At 54.9% G+C, this 17,935-nt stretch overlaps 1 protein-coding gene across 13 annotated transcripts in view; it reads left to right on the forward strand.

Annotated features, from left to right (window-relative positions):
- The window catches only part of TFDP1 (transcription factor Dp-1), a 58,558-nt gene that overhangs the window by 15,329 nt on the left and 25,294 nt on the right, over positions 1-17,935 (forward strand). For all 13 annotated transcript variants that reach the window (XM_031007272.3, XM_055360270.1, XM_055360271.2 and 10 more), the window contains exon 3: positions 12,971-13,037. In XM_031007272.3, the coding sequence (XP_030863132.2) occupies positions 12,971-13,037 (67 nt within the window). The remainder of the gene's footprint in view (positions 1-12,970; positions 13,038-17,935) is intronic.

Consider the following 17,935-nt stretch of genomic DNA (forward strand, 5'->3'; position numbering starts at 1 on the left):
TTGCATTTGTGCCTGTTGTAGACTAGAGCATCATTTGGTGTTTTTCTGCTGGAAAAGCAGGCTTTAGAGTGGTGGCTGAAAGTCTCATTATAGATTATATAGATTAGAGCAGCCTCTCCTGGGAGAGGGATGCTGGGTGCCTGCCTTCCAGGTGTCTGCTCATGAGTGGATGGGCCCCACCCTCTGTGCCTGCTGGGGCTTCAGAATCCACTGGTTTCCTGAAGGTTCTGGTGCCCCTGAAGGTTCTGGTGCCCCCGAAGCACAGCCCCACCTCCCTAACCTGCCCTCCTGTGACTTGCATTGTGTGTGAACTTACCTCCTCGCTCTTCAGCTTCCCCTGCCTGATGGCTCCAGGCTGTCCCCTGAGGACCTGGGGTTCGTGTTGCCCTCCTGGGTGGAGTCTGCGTCCCCCTTTCCTGGTCATTTAAGTTGCGTGGGGCCGGGAGGAGGCGTTCTCTGCCCCTACGTGGCTCGCACTGTGGTTGTGTGGCCGCCGTCCCTCTGTCCGCTCGGGGTCGCCAGCTTCCTCTGACTCTTTCTTAGGGTGATGTTGGGCACCACCCTCGCCTGCAGCTCATCACCTCTGGATGGATCTTGTTAGGTGTGTGGCTTTTCCCTTAGTTTAGAAAATGAAATCGCCTTATTGCTTTGTTCGGTTATGAAAATGGAAAGTTTATTTAAAAACGCAGGGTGCAGAAAGGTGTCAGAAAGTAAGCAGTCATCTGAAATGACAGTCAACGGGGCTCTGCTGTTAAGGCTTTTTGGTGATTGTTTCTGGGGATGACCTAGATGTGTGTGTTTAAATACACATGTACAGTACGGAATTTCAAATAAATGAACTCACATGTTTTGTTCACTGCTATGTTTTACTCAACAGTTTGTCCTAGGTTTTTTTTTTTCCACATCAATAAATATAAGCAGAGATAATTCTAAAAAATTTGTGGAACATTTCAGACACACACAAAGGAGAGAGATTGTGCTGGTGCCTCATCCCTGTCACGGACCTGGGTGACTCCCTGCCGGGCCAGGGTGATCATTAAGTAGTTATTAAATATTCTGATATGTGTCTCTCAGAGATAGTCATTCACTCTTATTGTCACATAGGCAGCATTTAGATTTCTCAAGTTGTCTCAAATTTGGAAAGTTTGTTTGCATTGGAGCCTCGCCCCCTCCAGGCTGCTGGAGTCTGGTCTCGCTGATGCGTCCTCACTTACTCCACCCTGTTGATGGGCTGCCCTGGCTGAATGTTCATCCTTCGAAACCCTCAAAGGTGTTGGGTGTTGGGGCCTTTGGGAGTGACTAGAATTGAGTCAGGGCACGCGGGTGTAGTCCCCCCTGCCCTGTTGGATCAGTGTCCTGATAGCCAGTCCCCACGGTGAGCCTGCCCTTTTCCCACCTTGCGAGGCCCAAGGAGGAGGTAGTAGGTGCAGCCTGGAAGCTGGCTCTGTCCTGACCTCCCGCTTCCACATCCAGGACCGTGAGAGAGAATCCTTGCACTTAGGGCTCCAGGACCACGAGAGAGAACCCAGAACCGTGAGAGAGAACCCAGGACCATGAGAGAGAACCCAGGACCGTGAAAGAGAACCCTTGTGCTTAGGGCTTCAGGACTGCCAGAGAGAATCCTTGTATGTAGGGCTCCAGAACCGTGAGAGAGAACCCAGGACTGTGATGAAGAATCCTTGCACGTAGGGCTCCAGGACCATGAGAGAGAACCCAGGACCGTGAGAGAGAATCCTTGTATGTAGGGCTCCAGAACTGTGAGAGAGAACCCAGGACCGTGAGAGAGAATCCTTGTGCTTAGGGCTCCAGGACCATAAGAGAGAACCCTCACACATAGGGCTCCAGGACTGCAATAGAGAACTCAGGACCGTGAGAGAGAACCCTTGCACGTAGGGCTCCAGGACCATGAGAGAGAACCCTCACACATAGGGCTCCAGGACCGTGATAGAGAACCCAGGACCATGAGCGAGAATCCTTGCACTTACGGCTCCAGGACTGTGAGAGAGAACCCTTGCACGTAGGGCTCCAGGACTGCAAGAGAGAACCCAGAACCATGAGAGAGAATCCTTGTACGTAGGGCTCCAGGACCATGAGACAGAACCCTCACGTAGGGCTCCAGGACCACGATAGAGAACTCAGGACTGCAAGAGAGAACCCAGGACCCAGGACCGTGAGAGAGAATCCTCGCACGTGGGGCTCCAGGACCATGAGAGAGAACGCTCACACGTAGAGCTCCAGGACCGTGATAGAGAACTCAGGACAATGAGAGAGAATCCTTGCACGTAGGGCTCCAGGACCATGAGAGAGAACCCTCACGTAGGGCTCCAGGACCGCGATAGAGAACCCAGGACCGTGAGAGAGAATCCTTGCACGTAGGGCTACAGGACCGTGAGAGACAACCCTCACATGTAGAACTCCAGGACCGTGATAGAGAACTCAGGACTGCAAGAGAGAACCCAGGACCCAGAACTGTGAGAGAGAATCCTCGCACGTGGGGCTCCAGGACCATGAGAGAAGGAACCCAGGACCGTGAGACAGAACCCTTGCACGTAGGGCTCCAGGACCACGAGAGAGAACCCTCCTGCTCTTCCCACTTGATGCTTTTGCTCACTCGGAGCGTGTTTGTGAGATGAGCCTTCACGCTGTCCTGGATCTTCTCCAGATATGAGGTTCTTTTCTGCTGCATCCCTCCTCTGTGGTGGCACCATCTCCTCTTCCCTGAGGTGGGGAGGTGTTGGCCTCCGTAGCTGAGAAGGGCTGGGCCTGGCGTTCACCCAGCGTCTCCTGCCTGGACTTAGCAACTTGAACCAGCAGCGTCTGTCACCTCCTAGTGCCTGTTAGGAGCCCAGGTCCCCGTCCAGCCTGTCCCGGGCGGCCCTGGCCTGTGGTGCCCTGAGTTGGTCTGGGCAGGACCACTTTCAAATTAACTCACCCGGCTGCTGGTGGGATCCCGCTCCTTGTGGGCTGCTGGTGGAATCCCGCTCCTTGTGGGCTGCTGGTGGGATCCCGCTCCTTGTGGGCTGCTGGTGGGATCCCGCTCCTTGTGGGCTGCTGGTGGGATCCCGCTCCTTGTGGGCTGCTGGTGGGATCCCGCTCCTTGTGGGCTGCTGGTGGGGGTGTGTTCTTGCACTTTGCCGTGTGGGCCCCTGCATAGGGCAGCTCGCTGGTGGCTTCCTCAGGGTGAGCCAGCAAGGTCAGAGTCGGTCTCTTGAGGCCACCCTCCCCTCACCAGGCTCTGGTACTTGGTGGGAGCAGGGCAGGGCAGCCCACTTGGGGGCCCCTGCAGGGCCAGGGCACTGGAAGGGATGGCTAGGGCCACCGGAGGTCGTCCCTGAGCTCTGGGGTTGTGTTTGTTCCCAGGCGTGCTCTCCAGGGTCCAGGAGGACTCGTGGGAGCTCGAGGCTGGGGTCTCAGGCCCAGCCCCAGAGGAAGGGCCTGTGGCCAGGTGGGCGGAAGGTGCCGGCTATTTGTGGTGGGCAACCCAACAGCCAAAAGGGAGGAGCAGAGAGAGTTCTCCGCAGGAGTTGAGGGAGGAGCAGACGGAGTTACCCGCAGGAGTCAAGGGGGGAGCGGACAGAGTTACCCGCAGGAGTCGAGGGAGGAGCGGATGGAGTTACCTGCAGGAGTCGAGGGAGGAGTGGACGGAGTTACCCGCAGGAGTCGAGGGAGGAGCGGACAGAGTTACCCACAGGAGTTGAGGGAGGAGTGGACGGAGTTACCCGCAGCAGTCGAGGGAGAAGCGGATGGAGTTACCTGCAGGAGTCGAGGGAGGAGTGGACGGAGTTCTCTGCAGGAGTCGAGGGAGGAGCGGACGGAATTACCCGCAGGAGTTGAGGGAGGAGTGGACGGAGTTACCCGCAGGAGTCGAGGGAGGAGTGGACGGAGTTACCCGCAGGAGTCGAGGGAGGAGTGGACGGAGTTACCCGCAGGAGTCGAGGGAGGAGTGGACGGAATTACCTGCAGGAGTCGAGGGAGGAGTGGACAGAGTTCTTCGCAGGAGTTGAGGGAGGAGTGGATGGAGTTACCTGAAGGAATCAAGAGGGGAGCGGATGGAGTTCTCTGCACGAGTCAAAGGAGGAGTGGAGAGAGTTCTGTGCAGGAGTCCCGTGCTGGGGCCAGGAGGGTCCTGGTAGCAGGCGGGGCCCATCCCGGCTGCTGTTTATAGAGTGGCCTCTTCCCCAGGTCTCTTCATTCATTATGCAGTTTAATGTGCAGTGCAAGTGTTTTCTGCCCTGGGGTCTGGCGCAGGCCACTCCAGTCCTCAGGGGGATCCCTCAGTGCAGCTGGGTCACTTTCTTCTCAGCTCTGCTTACTTTTGAAATTAAGATTGTTCCTTGACACTTTTATGGCTGTTGCGTAGGCAGAGTTGAGTGGCTGTGACAGAGACTGGGTGACCCTCAAGGCTGAATCATTTGCAGGGTCCCCCCTGAGAAGTGTGCGGCCCTGGCATCCCTCTCTCCAGCCCTCCCCTGGGCCTGGCTTGTGAACCTGTGATGTCGGGACTGCAGGGCCCCTGCTGGGCCGTTTTCTTACCAGGCAAAATTCGTGCTTCACAGAGTTGATGCCAGGGGTGTCAAATCTTTTGTTTTCCCTGGGCCACATTGGAAGAAGAATTGTCTTGGGCCACATAAAATAGAATAACACTAACAATAGTTGAGCTGAAAAAACAAAACAAAACATAAAATTTACAAATTTGTGTTGGGCTGCATGCAGAGGTGTCCTGGACCACATGCAGCCTGTAGGACATGGGTCGGATAAGCCTGGTTTACACTCTAGTGGGGAGCTGTTAGCAATGGAAATGGTCAATTGTTCAGTAGATTAGAAAGTGCAGAGAAGAGCAGGGCAGAGAAGGGTGAGACAGCGTGGGGTCCAGGTGTATGCCCCACCTGGCTGCTGTGTGTTGCTTGCTGACCCCCTCATGGGCCTTCGAGTGTAAGGGAGAGTCCTCTTCATGCCCTCGCACCCTCCTGGGTCTCTAGGGCTTGTGTGTCCCCAGGGGAGGAGCCCCCTGGACACACCCTGGCGGGTGCTGGCTGGCAAAGAGGGAGGCGTTGAGGGCCCGGGCAGCGCCTCCATCCGGGCCAGGCAAGTGCAGCTCCAGGTTGTGAGAACCGTGGTCACCTGTTTGTTTTAAAGATGGTGGCAGTGATAGGTCCCCTTTTGGGCCTGGCATGGAAATTAGTCACATTCGTAGACCCTGTCACAGAGTGGGCACTGGTGATGTCATCTTTTATAGTTCTTATTTTCAATTGATTCAGCTTTTTCTAGCAGCATGGCGTGTTTTAGGAACGTGTGTTTTGCTGTTATTGCTGCTACTCATAGTACGGTTTTGTCTAATGTAAGACAGAAGAGAATAATCAACTGTTATCTCCATGAAGTACAAACACAAATACAGTTGAATATAGTTTTTCTAATAGAAATTAAGGTTAGTTTTAGCCAAGGAGCACCTTTGCTGTTGGCTTATATGTTAATGTGTTTAGCACCTTGAGGTGTCCTTACTGGGAGGTAGGGTTGCATCTTGAGTGTAAAGATTTAACAGGAAAATAAGTCCAGTGCACATGTCTTAAAATTAATAGCAATTTCAGCAATATGTTAAAAACACGAAGCTGGGCCAGGCGTGGTAGCTTACACCTGCTTGAGCCCAGGAGTTCGAGACCAGCCTGGGCAGCGTAATGAGACCTCGTCTCTACTACAAATAAAAAAAAATTAGCCAGGCATGGGGTGCATGCCTGTCCCAGCTACTTTGGAGGCTGAGGTGAACGGATGGCTTGAACCGGGAAGGTCAAGGCTGCAGTGAGCTGAGATCTTACCACTGCACCCTAGCATGGGTGACAGAGTAAGAGCCTGTCTCAAAAAAAAAAAAAAAGGCAAATTAAACTATTTGTGTTTTGGTGGTGCTTGTTACTGAGTTCCTGTGGGTCACAGCCCACAAGAAATGCAAGGAGGACCCACATGAGGGTCTTTCCTACCACTCCTTACATGCTCAAGCTGGTAATTGTGGTCTAGTAGTAGCTACTGAATATCAACCCATAAGAATGACTTCATATTAAAAAACCACAGAGGCTATAATTGGGTCTGTCTTAGTAAGTTCTAAAGTGTCGGTAGAGACCCAGACTCACACCCACACTCCTAAGGGCAGGACATAGGGGAGGCTGTGGCCTTGGATCCTGTGTGGCTCAAATGGGGTTGCCTATTCAGGTGCTGAGTTTGAGATGGGAGCTGGCCCCTGGCCTGGAGAGTGGGGACTTGTGCCGAGGCCACTTTGCTGTTGCCCAGCAGGCCAGCGTGCACCCCTTTCGCATCCTGTTGACACGAGCACTGAGCGGACAGACCTCGGCTGGTGTTCCTGTTAACAGGTCCCACTTAGCAGCCCCTGTTTACAGCCAGCCTGGGACCTGCCTGGCAGGACCCCTGGTAGTTCTGTGTCCTAGGAGCCCCTCTTTGTTCCAGGCCAACCAGGACGGTCACCCCACATACAGGGTTCTAAATGTTCTGACGTTAACAGCGGGGGTCTGGTGCTATTGTCTCAGGCAGGAATGGAGGCTGAGGGTCTGCACGTTTACTGCTGTGCGCAGGCCCCGTCCCAGGAGCGAGGTGGAGCCCATGTGAGGAGGTTGTGGTCTTTGTAAAGGTGGGCAGCAGCGAGTCATGAACTGCAAGCTCTTGGTAGGTTTTGGACGGGACGTGGCTGGCTCAGCTTCCTCGTGGCTGTGTGGAGCCTCAGCGGGGCGTTGTGTTTGACGGCAAATGGGGATTAAATCACAGCATCGTCACTGTCTTTTTTAGGGACGATGCTGCACTTAGTTCTTGCGACTCTTCCTGTTGTCAGTCGGCAGGGGGGAGCATCATAACATTCTTTCCTGTCCTTGGGGGTCACCTTCCAGGAAAGAGGTGGGTGTCAGAGAGTGAGTGCGGCTTTGAAAGGCTGATGTTGAGTGGGATCCCGTTTTTCAGGTGATGGTGCCAATGAGCTTTCCGTGCGGAACTAAGTTTATGCAGGGTTCAAGATCCATTCAAAGATAAATTCAGTGACGACCTCGTTGATGAAAAGAATCACTTTTTTTTAATGTTCTAGAGAAAACTCTTTAACTGCTGTATTAGTTATCTATTGCTGTGAAACAGACAAATGTAGTGGCTTCAAACAACAATAAGCTGTCTTCTCCCACACAGCGGCTGTGGGTCAGGAGTTTGGGAGTGGCTCGATTGGGTGCTGCTGTTCTGGAGTCTCATGCAGTTGCAGTTGAGATGTTGCCCAGCTCTGCAGGCCTCAAGGCCAGGGTCTGGGAGTCTGCTTCCAAGATGTCTCACCCTCGCAGCAGTAGCAGGAGGAGCCCTCAGCACCAGGACCACCTCAGGGCCGCTTGAGTATCCTCACACCATGGCACCAGCTTTCGCCAGAGGGCAGGGAGTGACCTAGCTTCAGAAGTTGCCCCTTATTTCCATCCTCCTGGGGGTCACAGAAGTCAGTTCAGGGAGGAGAAGGTGGCACGGTGGTGCGGTGATGAGTGTCCACAGGGGATCCTGTGGGAAGGCGGCGCGGTGGTGAGTGTCCGCAGGGGATCCTGTGGGAAGGCGGTGCGGTGGTGAGTGTCCGCAGGGGATCCTGTGGGAAGGCGGTGCGGTGGTGAGTGTCCGCAGGGGATCCTGTGGGAAGGCGACGCGGTGGTGAGTGTCCGCAGGGGAGCCTGTTGGAAGGCGGCGCGGTGGTGAGTGTCTGCAGGGGAGCCTGTTCTGGTTGCTTGGGCTGCTGTCACAAGAATGCCATGACCATGAACTGGGCAGCTTGTAAACAACAGGAATCCACCGCTCACAGCTCGGGAGCCTGGGAGTCCACCATCAAGGCCCTGGTAGGTTTGGTGTCCAGTGAGAACCGCTGCTTGGCTGGTAAATAGCGTCTTCTTGCCGTGCCCTCGCCTGGTGGAAGGGCCAGGGAGCCCCTTTATCAGGGCACATACTCCATCCAGGAGGCTGTGCCTTCATGGCCCAGTCACTTCCAAATACCGTCCCAAGCAGGATTAGGAGGACCACATGTGAAGACGCCGCACAGCCTTCCTGGAGGCTGTGTGCCCCAGCCCTGCCATCAGCTGCCTGCTCCCGCTCATGTCTCCCCAGTTCACCTGCCTCCAGTGCTGGTTTGTAGAACATTTGTGTGACTTCTTCAGATGATCTGTAAACAGAGGCAGTCTAGGTGGTGTTTTGTTTTCTAATTTCCTTTATGGAAAGGAGAGTTTGCATTTCCCTTGTGATTTTGACACACATTGTATTATGAAATATTTTCAGTGTTTGTCAAATTCGGTGTGGGGTAAGCGCATCCCACCAAGATAGGCGCTTACAGGCAGCCACAGGAACCCACCGTGTGGTTTCCTTTTAGGTTGGATTTCCTGTCTTACAGCCTCATGTTCCTAGTTGGAAATTAAGGTTGAGACTGTAGCCAGGTGTGCATTTATTCATCCGCCAGCTCTGGAGAGGTCTGCTTTAGAGGCCCTGCGGCCCCAGAAGTCATGCCTCTGAGTCCGTGATTCTTAGCTGAGGGTGGCTTTGCAGTGTCCGGAGATGATTCTGGTTGTCCCACCCAGGGTGAAGGCTGAAGATGCCGCCAAACACCCTGCAGAGAGGCTGGCCCCTGACAGAGCCGTGCAGGCGGCAGCGGCAGCACTGTTGCTGTGGCTGAGACAGCGCAGGGCGTCATTCATCCCCCTGCCTCCTGTGCCCAGAGCTTCTCCAGGAGAAAGCTGAGGAAAGGGGCCAGCCGTGAGCTGCGGGTGCTTGCCAGGGATCTGGTGACACCTGGGCACGTGGCTGGTGGAACCAGCAGGCCAAGGCTGTGGATTTTGAAGTGCTATCTGCCATTTCCACTTTCAGAAGCATGAGTTGCATAAGGAAGGGGAATGAAAGGGCTTTTCCTGGAGCAAAATGATGCTTGTGGCAGACACAGTTGGAACCACAGACGATGCCACGCTTGTGTCAGCAGTGCGACACTGGCCCATGTGTCGTCCTTGTTCTCTCCTCATTGGCTGCCGTCACTGTGTGCTGTGCATGCCGTGCAGTTACCCCAGAGCTTTATGTCACAACATTGAGGCTGGCGGAGAAAGACCGGCCCCTTCACCCCATCTTAGACTTCCTGGAAGGGCCGCCCGGATCCACAACCTGGCCCGTTAACTCCCTGGGCAGCTGCTGGGGAGGAAGAAGCACTGCCCGCAAGGAGGGGCTGTGCCGGTGGGTGGCGGTGCCGGGGGCCAGTGGTTTCCTGGACCTGGGTTTCCTGGGTGTGGGCTACTCAGGGATTGCTGAGTTCCCATCCCAGCCGGAGCTGACCACCAAGTCGATGGGGCAGAGAGAGAAACATCCAGGCCACCTGTGCCGCAGCCCCCATGGCTGCCGAGGTCTCCCCTGGGCAGGGGCAGTTGGTGTTCTCGCAGGGCCTGTGTTGGTGCACATGAGGAGTGTTTTCTGTGAGCAGCGGTGGAACATTTACAGACACGAGTGTCGCAGTGGCTGGGCAAGGCCTGTGGCTGAGTGCACGGTGGCCCTGGGCGGGGCTCCTCTGTTGGGGTCTGACTTGCTGGCATTTCATGGAGGCCGCAGGCAGCTGCTCTTCCTGGGGGGGGGGTCTTCCACATGCCCTGCAGGCATGGGGAGGAGCAGTCCCCACTCTGTCTCTGCCCATCAGGCTGCCCCCGCCGACAGAGAAAAGGCACTGTGCCACCCGGGGCAGTGCGTGCCCAGCAGCAGTCCCTGGCCCTGTACTTTTTAGCAGGTGCTCGTGCTCATCCCGGTGAGGGAGGGCGACAGACAGGGACAGCGGTGCAAAACGGCTTCAGAGCCTGAACCACGGTTGCCACAGGCTGGGGCTGGAGTGCAGACGCCATACAGGGGAACTGGGCAGAGCCCTGGCTGTGCAGGCGGGAGGGCAGTCATCCTCCATAGCTGGGACTTGCTCCGTCAGACCCCCAGCAGGGCTTCCTCCAGCTGCACGCACACGGGGCTGGAGCATGCTGCACTCCCACACAGATGCTCGGGCTGGGCCCAAGCCTGACCAGCCCTGGCCGAGGCCCTTGCCTCCTGGCCTCACCCAGCAGGCCTTAACCTCCTGGCTGTAACTGCGTGGCCTTACCCTTCTGGCCTTGCGCACCTGGCTGTTCTCTCCTGGCTGGCCCACCTTGTGCTTAACTTCTCGGTCTCACCCAGTGTGCTTGCTTTCACCTCCTTGGTCATAGTCACCTGACTTAACCTACTTCGCTGTAGTGGCTTGGCCTTCATCTCCTGTGGGTTCTAGCCCACCATAGCCACTTGGCCGTGTGTACCTGGATCAGCCACCTGTCCAGACCCACTCGCCTTTTTCTAACTGGCCGTACCCTCCTGCCCTTTCTCTCCCAGGCTTAACGTCTCGGCCTTACCAACCTGGCCTGGATGGTAGTGCCCTCATGGTGACCAGGACATCTGGCGTCTCACACCTGTAACACACTAATGGGTGCCAGCACAGGGCCACGCATGCCGGCCTTCAGGCACCATCGTTGACCGCGCGTCGTGCTTTTCCTGGTGTCGTATGTTTGTGCCAGCGTAGCCCTCTGCGGGGCCTGTGCCGGTGCTGTGTCAGGTGTGGTGGCCTCAGAGCGCCTCCTGGGTGTGGTCAGGTTCTTGCTCCGCGGCTCTTTTCCTTGATATTGTGTCACACGCCGTCTGTGGGCCCCTGGGCGTGGTGGAGCCTTGATCCCAGCCCCTTGGTGTGGCCAGTGTGATGCAGCCCCCCTGCACATCCTACCTCACCTGGCTCTGTGTGCAGGTGGTCAATGGTACGTCCACCCATCTCCCAGCAAGTCCCACAGCCAGGGCTGGGACGGTGCCTGCTGCACAGCCAGACTCAGAAAGCGCGGTTGGACCCGGTTGGAACGGCAGTCGTGACTGTCTTTTTTTTTTTAGCGTCCTAGGATGTGAACTTGCCGTGGTCCTCGGGCTTACGGGCAGCCCTGGCTTTCCTCATCTTCTGTGGGGAGGTGGAGTTGTGAAGATGCCCAGGAGATTGACCAGTGGTCTTGCAGTGGTCGTCTTGCTGGGCTTTGAGTCTTGGCTGCCTCCCCTGTGTCCCCCGACTGTTACCTGGGTGGCACCAGGGGGTTTTGGCGTCTCCTTGTTCCCATGGTGTGTCCCCTGACTGTTACCTGGGTGGCACCGGGGGTCTTGGCGTCTCCTTGTTCCCATGGTGTGTCCCCTGACTGTTACCTGGGTGGCCCCAGGGGGTCTTGGCGTCTCCTTGTTCCCATGGTGTGTCCCCTGCCTGTTACCTGGGTGGCCCCAGGGGGTTGTGGCGTCTCCTTGTTCCCATGGTGTTGTCTACGGAAGGGTGCATTCAGGTGCCTTTACCCTCAGCGAAGGCAGCAACCCTCATCGCCGCCCCCCAGCCCCACTGCCTGAGGTGCGTGGCCTCCCCGGACCCTGGGTACTCAAGCATGCTGCCGTGTGTGTGCTCACACTCAGGCTGCCACGCCTGTGCTGCCAGCACGCCACTCCCAGAGGCCGCCCCTCAAGGCCTCCTCTTGGGATGGCTTTTCCTTCGCAGAGCCCGGCCCCTGGGGACTGACATTTTGTTGGGACTAGGAAGAGAATAAAAGATTTCCATGGCTTTCTGGAGAAGCAGGATGAGGTTGACAATTCTGATAGGAATCCCCCTTAATGTGTCTTGCCGTGTGGCTGTACCATTACGTGTGTGTTCCTGCCGTGTAGCTGTACCATTATGCGTGTGCTCTTGCCGTGTGGCTGTACCATTAGGCGTGTGCCCCTGCTGTATGGCTGTACCGTCATGCGTGTGCCCGTGCTGTGGCTGTACTATCACGTGTGTGCCCCTGCTGTGTGGCTGTGCAGTCACATGTGTGCCCCTGCTGTGTGGCTGTACCGTTATGTGTGTGTGTCCTGTGTGGCTGTAGCATCACTCATGTGCCTCTGCCATGTGGCTGTACCATCACGTTTGTGTGTTCTTGCTGTGTGGCTGTACTGTCACGTGTGTGCCCCTGACGTGTGACTGTACTGTCATGCGTGTGCCCCCACCGTGTGCTGTACCATCACACGTGTGTCCCCACTGTGTGGCTGTGCCATCACACGTGCCCCCGCTGTGTGGCTGTACCATCACACGTGTGCCCCCGCTGTGTGGCTGTGCCATCATACGTGCCCCCGCTGTGTGGCTGTACCATCACACGTGTGCCCCTGCTGTGTGGCTGTGCCATCATACGTGCCCCCGCTTTGTGGCTGTACCATCACATGTGTGCCCCCGCTGTGTGGCTGTGCCATCATACGTGCCCCCACTTTGTGGCTGTGCCATCACGTGCCCCCGCTGTGTGGCTGTGCCATCACACGTGCCCCCGCTGTGTGGCTGTGCCATCATACGTGCCCCCACTTTGTGGCTGTGCCATCACATGTGCCCCCGCTGTGTGGCTGTACCATCACACGTGTGCCCCTGCTGTGTGGTTGTGCCATCATACGTGCCCCTGCTTTGTGGCTGTGCCATCCACACGTGTGCCTCCGCTGTGTGGCTGTGCCATCATGTGTGTGCCCCCACTTTGTGGCTGTGCCGTCACGTGGTACCCCTGCTTTGTGGCTGTGCCGTCACGCGTGTGTCCTTGCTGTGTGGCTGTACTCTTACCTGTGCCACACTTAAATAGAATGTGTTTAACATTCTATTGTGAACATTTTCCTCATCATTACAATCTTGATTTTTCAAGACTGTGTGGATTCTGTAAGTCATGGCTAATTCCTGGTGGATGGTGCTGTTTTGGCCCTGTAGGTGCCATGGTGATAGCGACATTCCTTCTCCGGACCTGGCGTTCTCCTGGTTGTTCCTGGAGTTGCTTGCTTAACTGTGGTCCTTCTGCCTTTTTACGACGTTATTTGATAGAACCCTTGAGGGTGGTTTTAAACACCCCTAGTTTCGTAGCCCTTTTAGCTGTCATATTTATTATTGTTTTGTTGCTTTCCGCAGGTCGGTCTAATTGAAGCCAACGGAGAACTCAAGGTCTTCATAGACCAGAACCTTAGTCCCGGGAAAGGTAAGGGCACCTGTTCTGGACACACTCTTGTGTTGATGAACGCATGAAGCTTCACATGTTTATGAAGCTGTTGACGCTGAAGCCTCTTGCTAATGATGGCATCTCCTGCATGGGCACCTTTGTGCTCCGGGAACCCAGGAGGGTGGGCGTAGGAGCCTTCTAGCATTTAGAACACAGCCTGCACACACACCAGTAGCTTTGTGGATTTTGAATTCTAAGGTATGTATACTATTTGCAAAAGTTTAGAAAACGTAGAATAATGTAAAGAAGAAATAAAGATAATTTGTTTTCTCTCCACCCAAAGATAATGACGTTTCAGCTGTGGTGTGGGCTCTTCCAGAGGCCGGCCTCACCTGTGCTGTTTGAGGAAAGATGGGCCTACCATGGTGCACGCCTTCTGCGAAGCAGGCACTTGCCACCTTTAGCGCTTCGCGTGTGTATTTCCCTAGCTCTTGAGGAAGAGCCGTTTTTCTTGTCTTGGGGAATCCAGGGGAGGAAGTCAGCTAGAGAGGTTGAAGCCACCTCTTCCAGGGTCCCACAGTTGGCAGTTTCCATTTTACACCTCGGAGTGGCGCTGTGGTTTACGTTCGTGAAGGTGTGTGTGCTCACCTGGTTACTTCCCGGGTAAACTCCTTACCTGTGCTGGGTCAGGGCACGCCATTTAGAAGCTTTGATGTGCGATGCTTGGCCCCTCGTGAGAGGCTGTGCTGTGTGGATCTGGGATTGCGTGCAGGGCAGTTCATTGTGGTTTGTTGTGATATTCCTGGGAGACAAGCTTGTGGAAGAGCTTGCTTTGTCCCAAGACCTGTCTGCCTGCAGAGCCTAGTGGGTCCACTGAGTGCCCGGGTCGCAACATCCACGTGGTCGCATCAGCCCAGGGAGGAGCCCAGAGGCATGGATGTGTTTCCGTTTTGGGTTCCTAAAAGGAACCTTAAGATTTTTCTAATTATTCCCATATATAAAATTAGCTTTTTTTACTCTTAACATTGTGACCCTTGTAAGTGACCTCTCAGTGCTTGCCGTGGCTCTGGGGCGTGGGAGTGTGGTGACCAGGCCCCCACCTCTCTGCTGAGGCTCGGCCTTGCCACCCGTCCCTTTCTGTCCAGTGCTGGTGCGGGTGCCCATGGTACCATCTGCCTCCAACCCCTACATGCTGTGGATCCAGGTATCTCTTTGGGGCCTGTCCCTAGGTCCTGCTCTGGTCTCTTCCTTGAGAGAACTTGGCTTTGTGACCTGAGCCAGCCTGCAGCCTCCCCAGCCTCCTGCTGTCCCCGGGCCCTGTCAGAGGGAGCTGGTGGGACTGGCCCTGCTCTTCTGCTGAAGCAGGTCCTTCCCTGCCGCTTTTCTAGGAATAGGGACCAAATCTACGCAGCCCTTTTAGGATTATTTATGAGCTTTTTGTCTTGATCATTTGAGGATTCACAGATTGCTTGAGAGAGATATCGTTTTAGTGTAACTAATTGAACACTTAAAAGTGCACAAGTTGCAGGCGTGACATTTTCTGTTCAAGTGGTGAAGCAGAAATAACAATAAAAAAGTTCACCATTTTATTTGCTTGGAAATGATGAAGTCTGTTACTATGGTGTTGAATTTGAATTTCTCTTGTTAGGTTACATGCAGTAGGCTTTCTTACCACATGTGGGCTGTCTCCTTTTCCATTCTTACTCACAAATCTGTGCTTGAATCTGTAACAAGTTTAATTGAGCTGAAGAGTTGAATTGCAGGGATTAGGAAGGAACATATTCTGCAGTCATGACATAGCTGAAAATGTTCTGGTTTTGACCCGGCCAGGAGGGCCGTGCATTTCCCCTCAGCTCGCCCTGCGTGCCCCAGCCCCCAGATCCCTCCCACATGAGCCTTGGGACGGTCAGTTCTTTCCCCGGATCGCCGGCAGCAGCTCCTGGACCTCCCCTGCCCTCACCTGGTGTTGATTCCACCACACAGATGGTGGTTTTTGTTGTTGTTGTTGTTTTTGAGATGGAGTCTCACTCTGTTGCCCAGGCTGGAGTGCAGTGGCCCCATCTCGGCTCACTGCAACCTCTGCCTCCCGGATTCAAGCGATTCTCCTGCCTCAGCCTCCTGAGTAGCTGGGATTAGAGGTGCCCACCACCATATCCAGCTAATTTTGTATTTTTAGTTGAGATGGGGTTTCACCATGTTGGTCAGACTGGTTTCGAACTCCTGACATCATGATCCGCCCGCCTTGGCCTCCCAAAGTGCTGGGATTACAGGTGGGAGCCACTGCACCCGGCCACACGTGGTTATTTTAAATTTGCTTTTGAATCAGTGAGACGTTCATGTTTTTAAATTTTGAAGTATGAAAAGGTGCAGAGAGGTTTCCTTTTTTCCTCTTCTGTCCATGCAGGTGAGCACCAGTGTTCACTTCCGGTGTTTGTTCCAGAGAATTCTGTTTAACAAATAGAATGGTTTGTTGGTGTTTGCTTGTGTCTGTGTCAATATGTGTGCATGAGTGTGAGGAATGTGTGTGTCACTGTGCATATGAGGAGTGTGTGTGCATGAGTTTGTGTGTGTATGCGTGAATGCGTGGGTATGTGAGGAGTGCTTAGTGCATTGTGCGTGTGGAGTGTGCGCGTCTGAGTGTTCATGGGTTGCATATGTGTTGAGTGTGCATGTGTGTTGAGTGTGCATGAGTTGTGTGAGTGGATGTGAGCGGATGTGAGCGTACCTGTGAGTTTGCATGTGTGTGCATGCGTGTGAGTTGTGTGCGTGTGTGTGCATGTGAGTCATGTGTGAATTGTGTGAGGAGTGCGTGTGTTGTGAGTGTGCATGAGCACGTGAGTTGTGTCAGTTGTGTGCGTGCGTTTGAGTTGTGTGTGAGATGTGTGTTGTGTGCATGAGTTGTGTGCATGTGAGATGTGAGTTGTGTGTGCAAGTTGTGTGTGAGTTGTGCATGAGTTGCATGTGAGTTGTGTGCATATGCACATGTGAGTTGAGTTGTGTGCATGGAGTGTTGTGTGTTATGTACGTGTGCATGTGTGTGTGTTGTGTGCATGAGTTGAATGAGTTGTATGTGTGTGTTGTGTGCGAGTTGAGTATGTTGTGTGTGCGTGCGTGAGTTGAGTGTGAGTTCTTATTGTGCGTGTGTGTGTGAGTTGTGTGCGTGTGTGTGTAAACTTGCAGTCCTCACCTTCCCAACAGACACCTGTCTTCACTAGTGGGCCCCCCTTGCCTCTAGTTGGGAGTGGGGCGGTCCAGGCAGGGTCCTCGGCGCCCTTAGATGGAGCCGTTGCAGGTGCTTTTTGAGTTGCCCTCGGTGGTGCAAGTGAGCAAGGATCCGCCTTCCTCCGTTTGTGCTCTGGGAGCCCAGGGCATGGTTGGTAGCACTTTGAGGGCTGTAGAGGCCTCCCTTGAGTCAGACCTTGAGGAAGGACAGGAGCTGTCCAGGTGAGAGTGGATCAGGGGAAGGTAGAGGGCAGCAGCCCGGCCGAGGCTCCTCATGGGTCCCTGGCCCTGGTCCTGGTCCTCCCAGCTCCACTCCACGTCACAGCCTCCCGGGGCCACTGTGTCTCTTCCTGCTGCTGCTGTGGGGGGCCTGTGTCCAGTTCCCCACTGTGTTTGTCAGCGTTCTCTAGAGTAGCAGCCAGTGAGGGACGGGAACCTGGGTGGGGACTCACTATAGGACCCACCTAGCCATAGTGGGGCCGTCAGGGCGGAACCTGCAGGGCGGTTGGTGGTGAATTCCTTTTCTGGGAAAATGCAGGTGTTGCTCTAAAAGCCTCCAGTGGGTTAGACGAGGCCCACCTGCATCGAGCACAGTCTCCTTTGCTTAACAGCTCCTCTTTGAGGAGCTCTGCGGCAAGTTCTCGGCTGGCCTTTGGCTGAATAATGGGATAGAGCACCGTCAGGTTGACACGTAAAACTGACTGTCACACCCTTCGAGGCTCAGAAAGCTGCTTTCCACCCAGAGAAACGCACCAAACTTGAGACATTTTGCATCCACAGGCTCCCCAAGGATGGGAGTCCCAATGTGGAGGTTTGGCAATACATCTTATGTGGGCCATTTTAGTTGTGGCTGTTTGGGTTGCCTCTGATTGTTTCCTGAGAGCAAAATGCTGGTGTGAACATTTGCGCACACACTTTGTGTGTCTGGCAGTTCCACGTCCTTGCCAGCATTTGGTAGTGGTGGGTTTTTAGGCTTTCTGTGTCACAGGTGGGCTCTTACTCATATCATGCCTACGGCCCCGCAGTGCTGATAGGAGCTTTCCCTCTCGCTTTGCCTGGTCCACCCTGCCCCCGTCTGAGGGTGACCTGGCCCCACGGCTCCCTGCACCCTCCTCCCTGATGTGTGCAATCCTGCCCGGCCTGCGCCTCGTCCTCAGGAAGGCCATCCGGGAGGCCACAGCTGGCCTGGAAGTGTGCTTGTCTGTCTCTACCTCAGGGCTGCTTGTGCACCTCCTGTACCTAGGGGTGATCCAGGCTCACTGAGAATCCGCCCACACTGTTCCACACGTTTAGGCCAGGTGCAGGGGCTCACGCCAGAAATCCCGGTGCTTTGGGAGACTGCAGTGGGAGGATTGCTTGAGGCCAGGAGTTCAAGACCAGTCTGGGCAACAATGTGAGACCCCATCTCTATAAAAAATTAAAAAAAAAAGTAGCCAAGCATGGTGGTGCATGTCTATAGATAGTCCCAGCTACTTGGGAGGCTGAGGCAGGAGGATCGCTTGAGCCTGGGAGGTCGAGGCTGCAGTGAGTTGTGATTGTGCCACTGCACTCCAGCCTGAGTGACAGAGCCAGACCCTGTCTCAAAATGAGTAGGCTGGGCATGGTGGCTTAAGCCTGTATCCCAGCACCTTGGGAGGCCGAGGCAGGTGGATCACCTGAGGTCAGGAGCTCAAGACCAGCCTAGCCAACATGATGAAACCGCCTCTCCACTAAAA

The sequence above is a fragment of the Gorilla gorilla genome, chromosome 14, assembly GCF_029281585.2.
Source record: "Gorilla gorilla gorilla isolate KB3781 chromosome 14, NHGRI_mGorGor1-v2.1_pri, whole genome shotgun sequence".
NCBI classification, from domain to species: domain Eukaryota; kingdom Metazoa; phylum Chordata; class Mammalia; order Primates; family Hominidae; genus Gorilla; species Gorilla gorilla.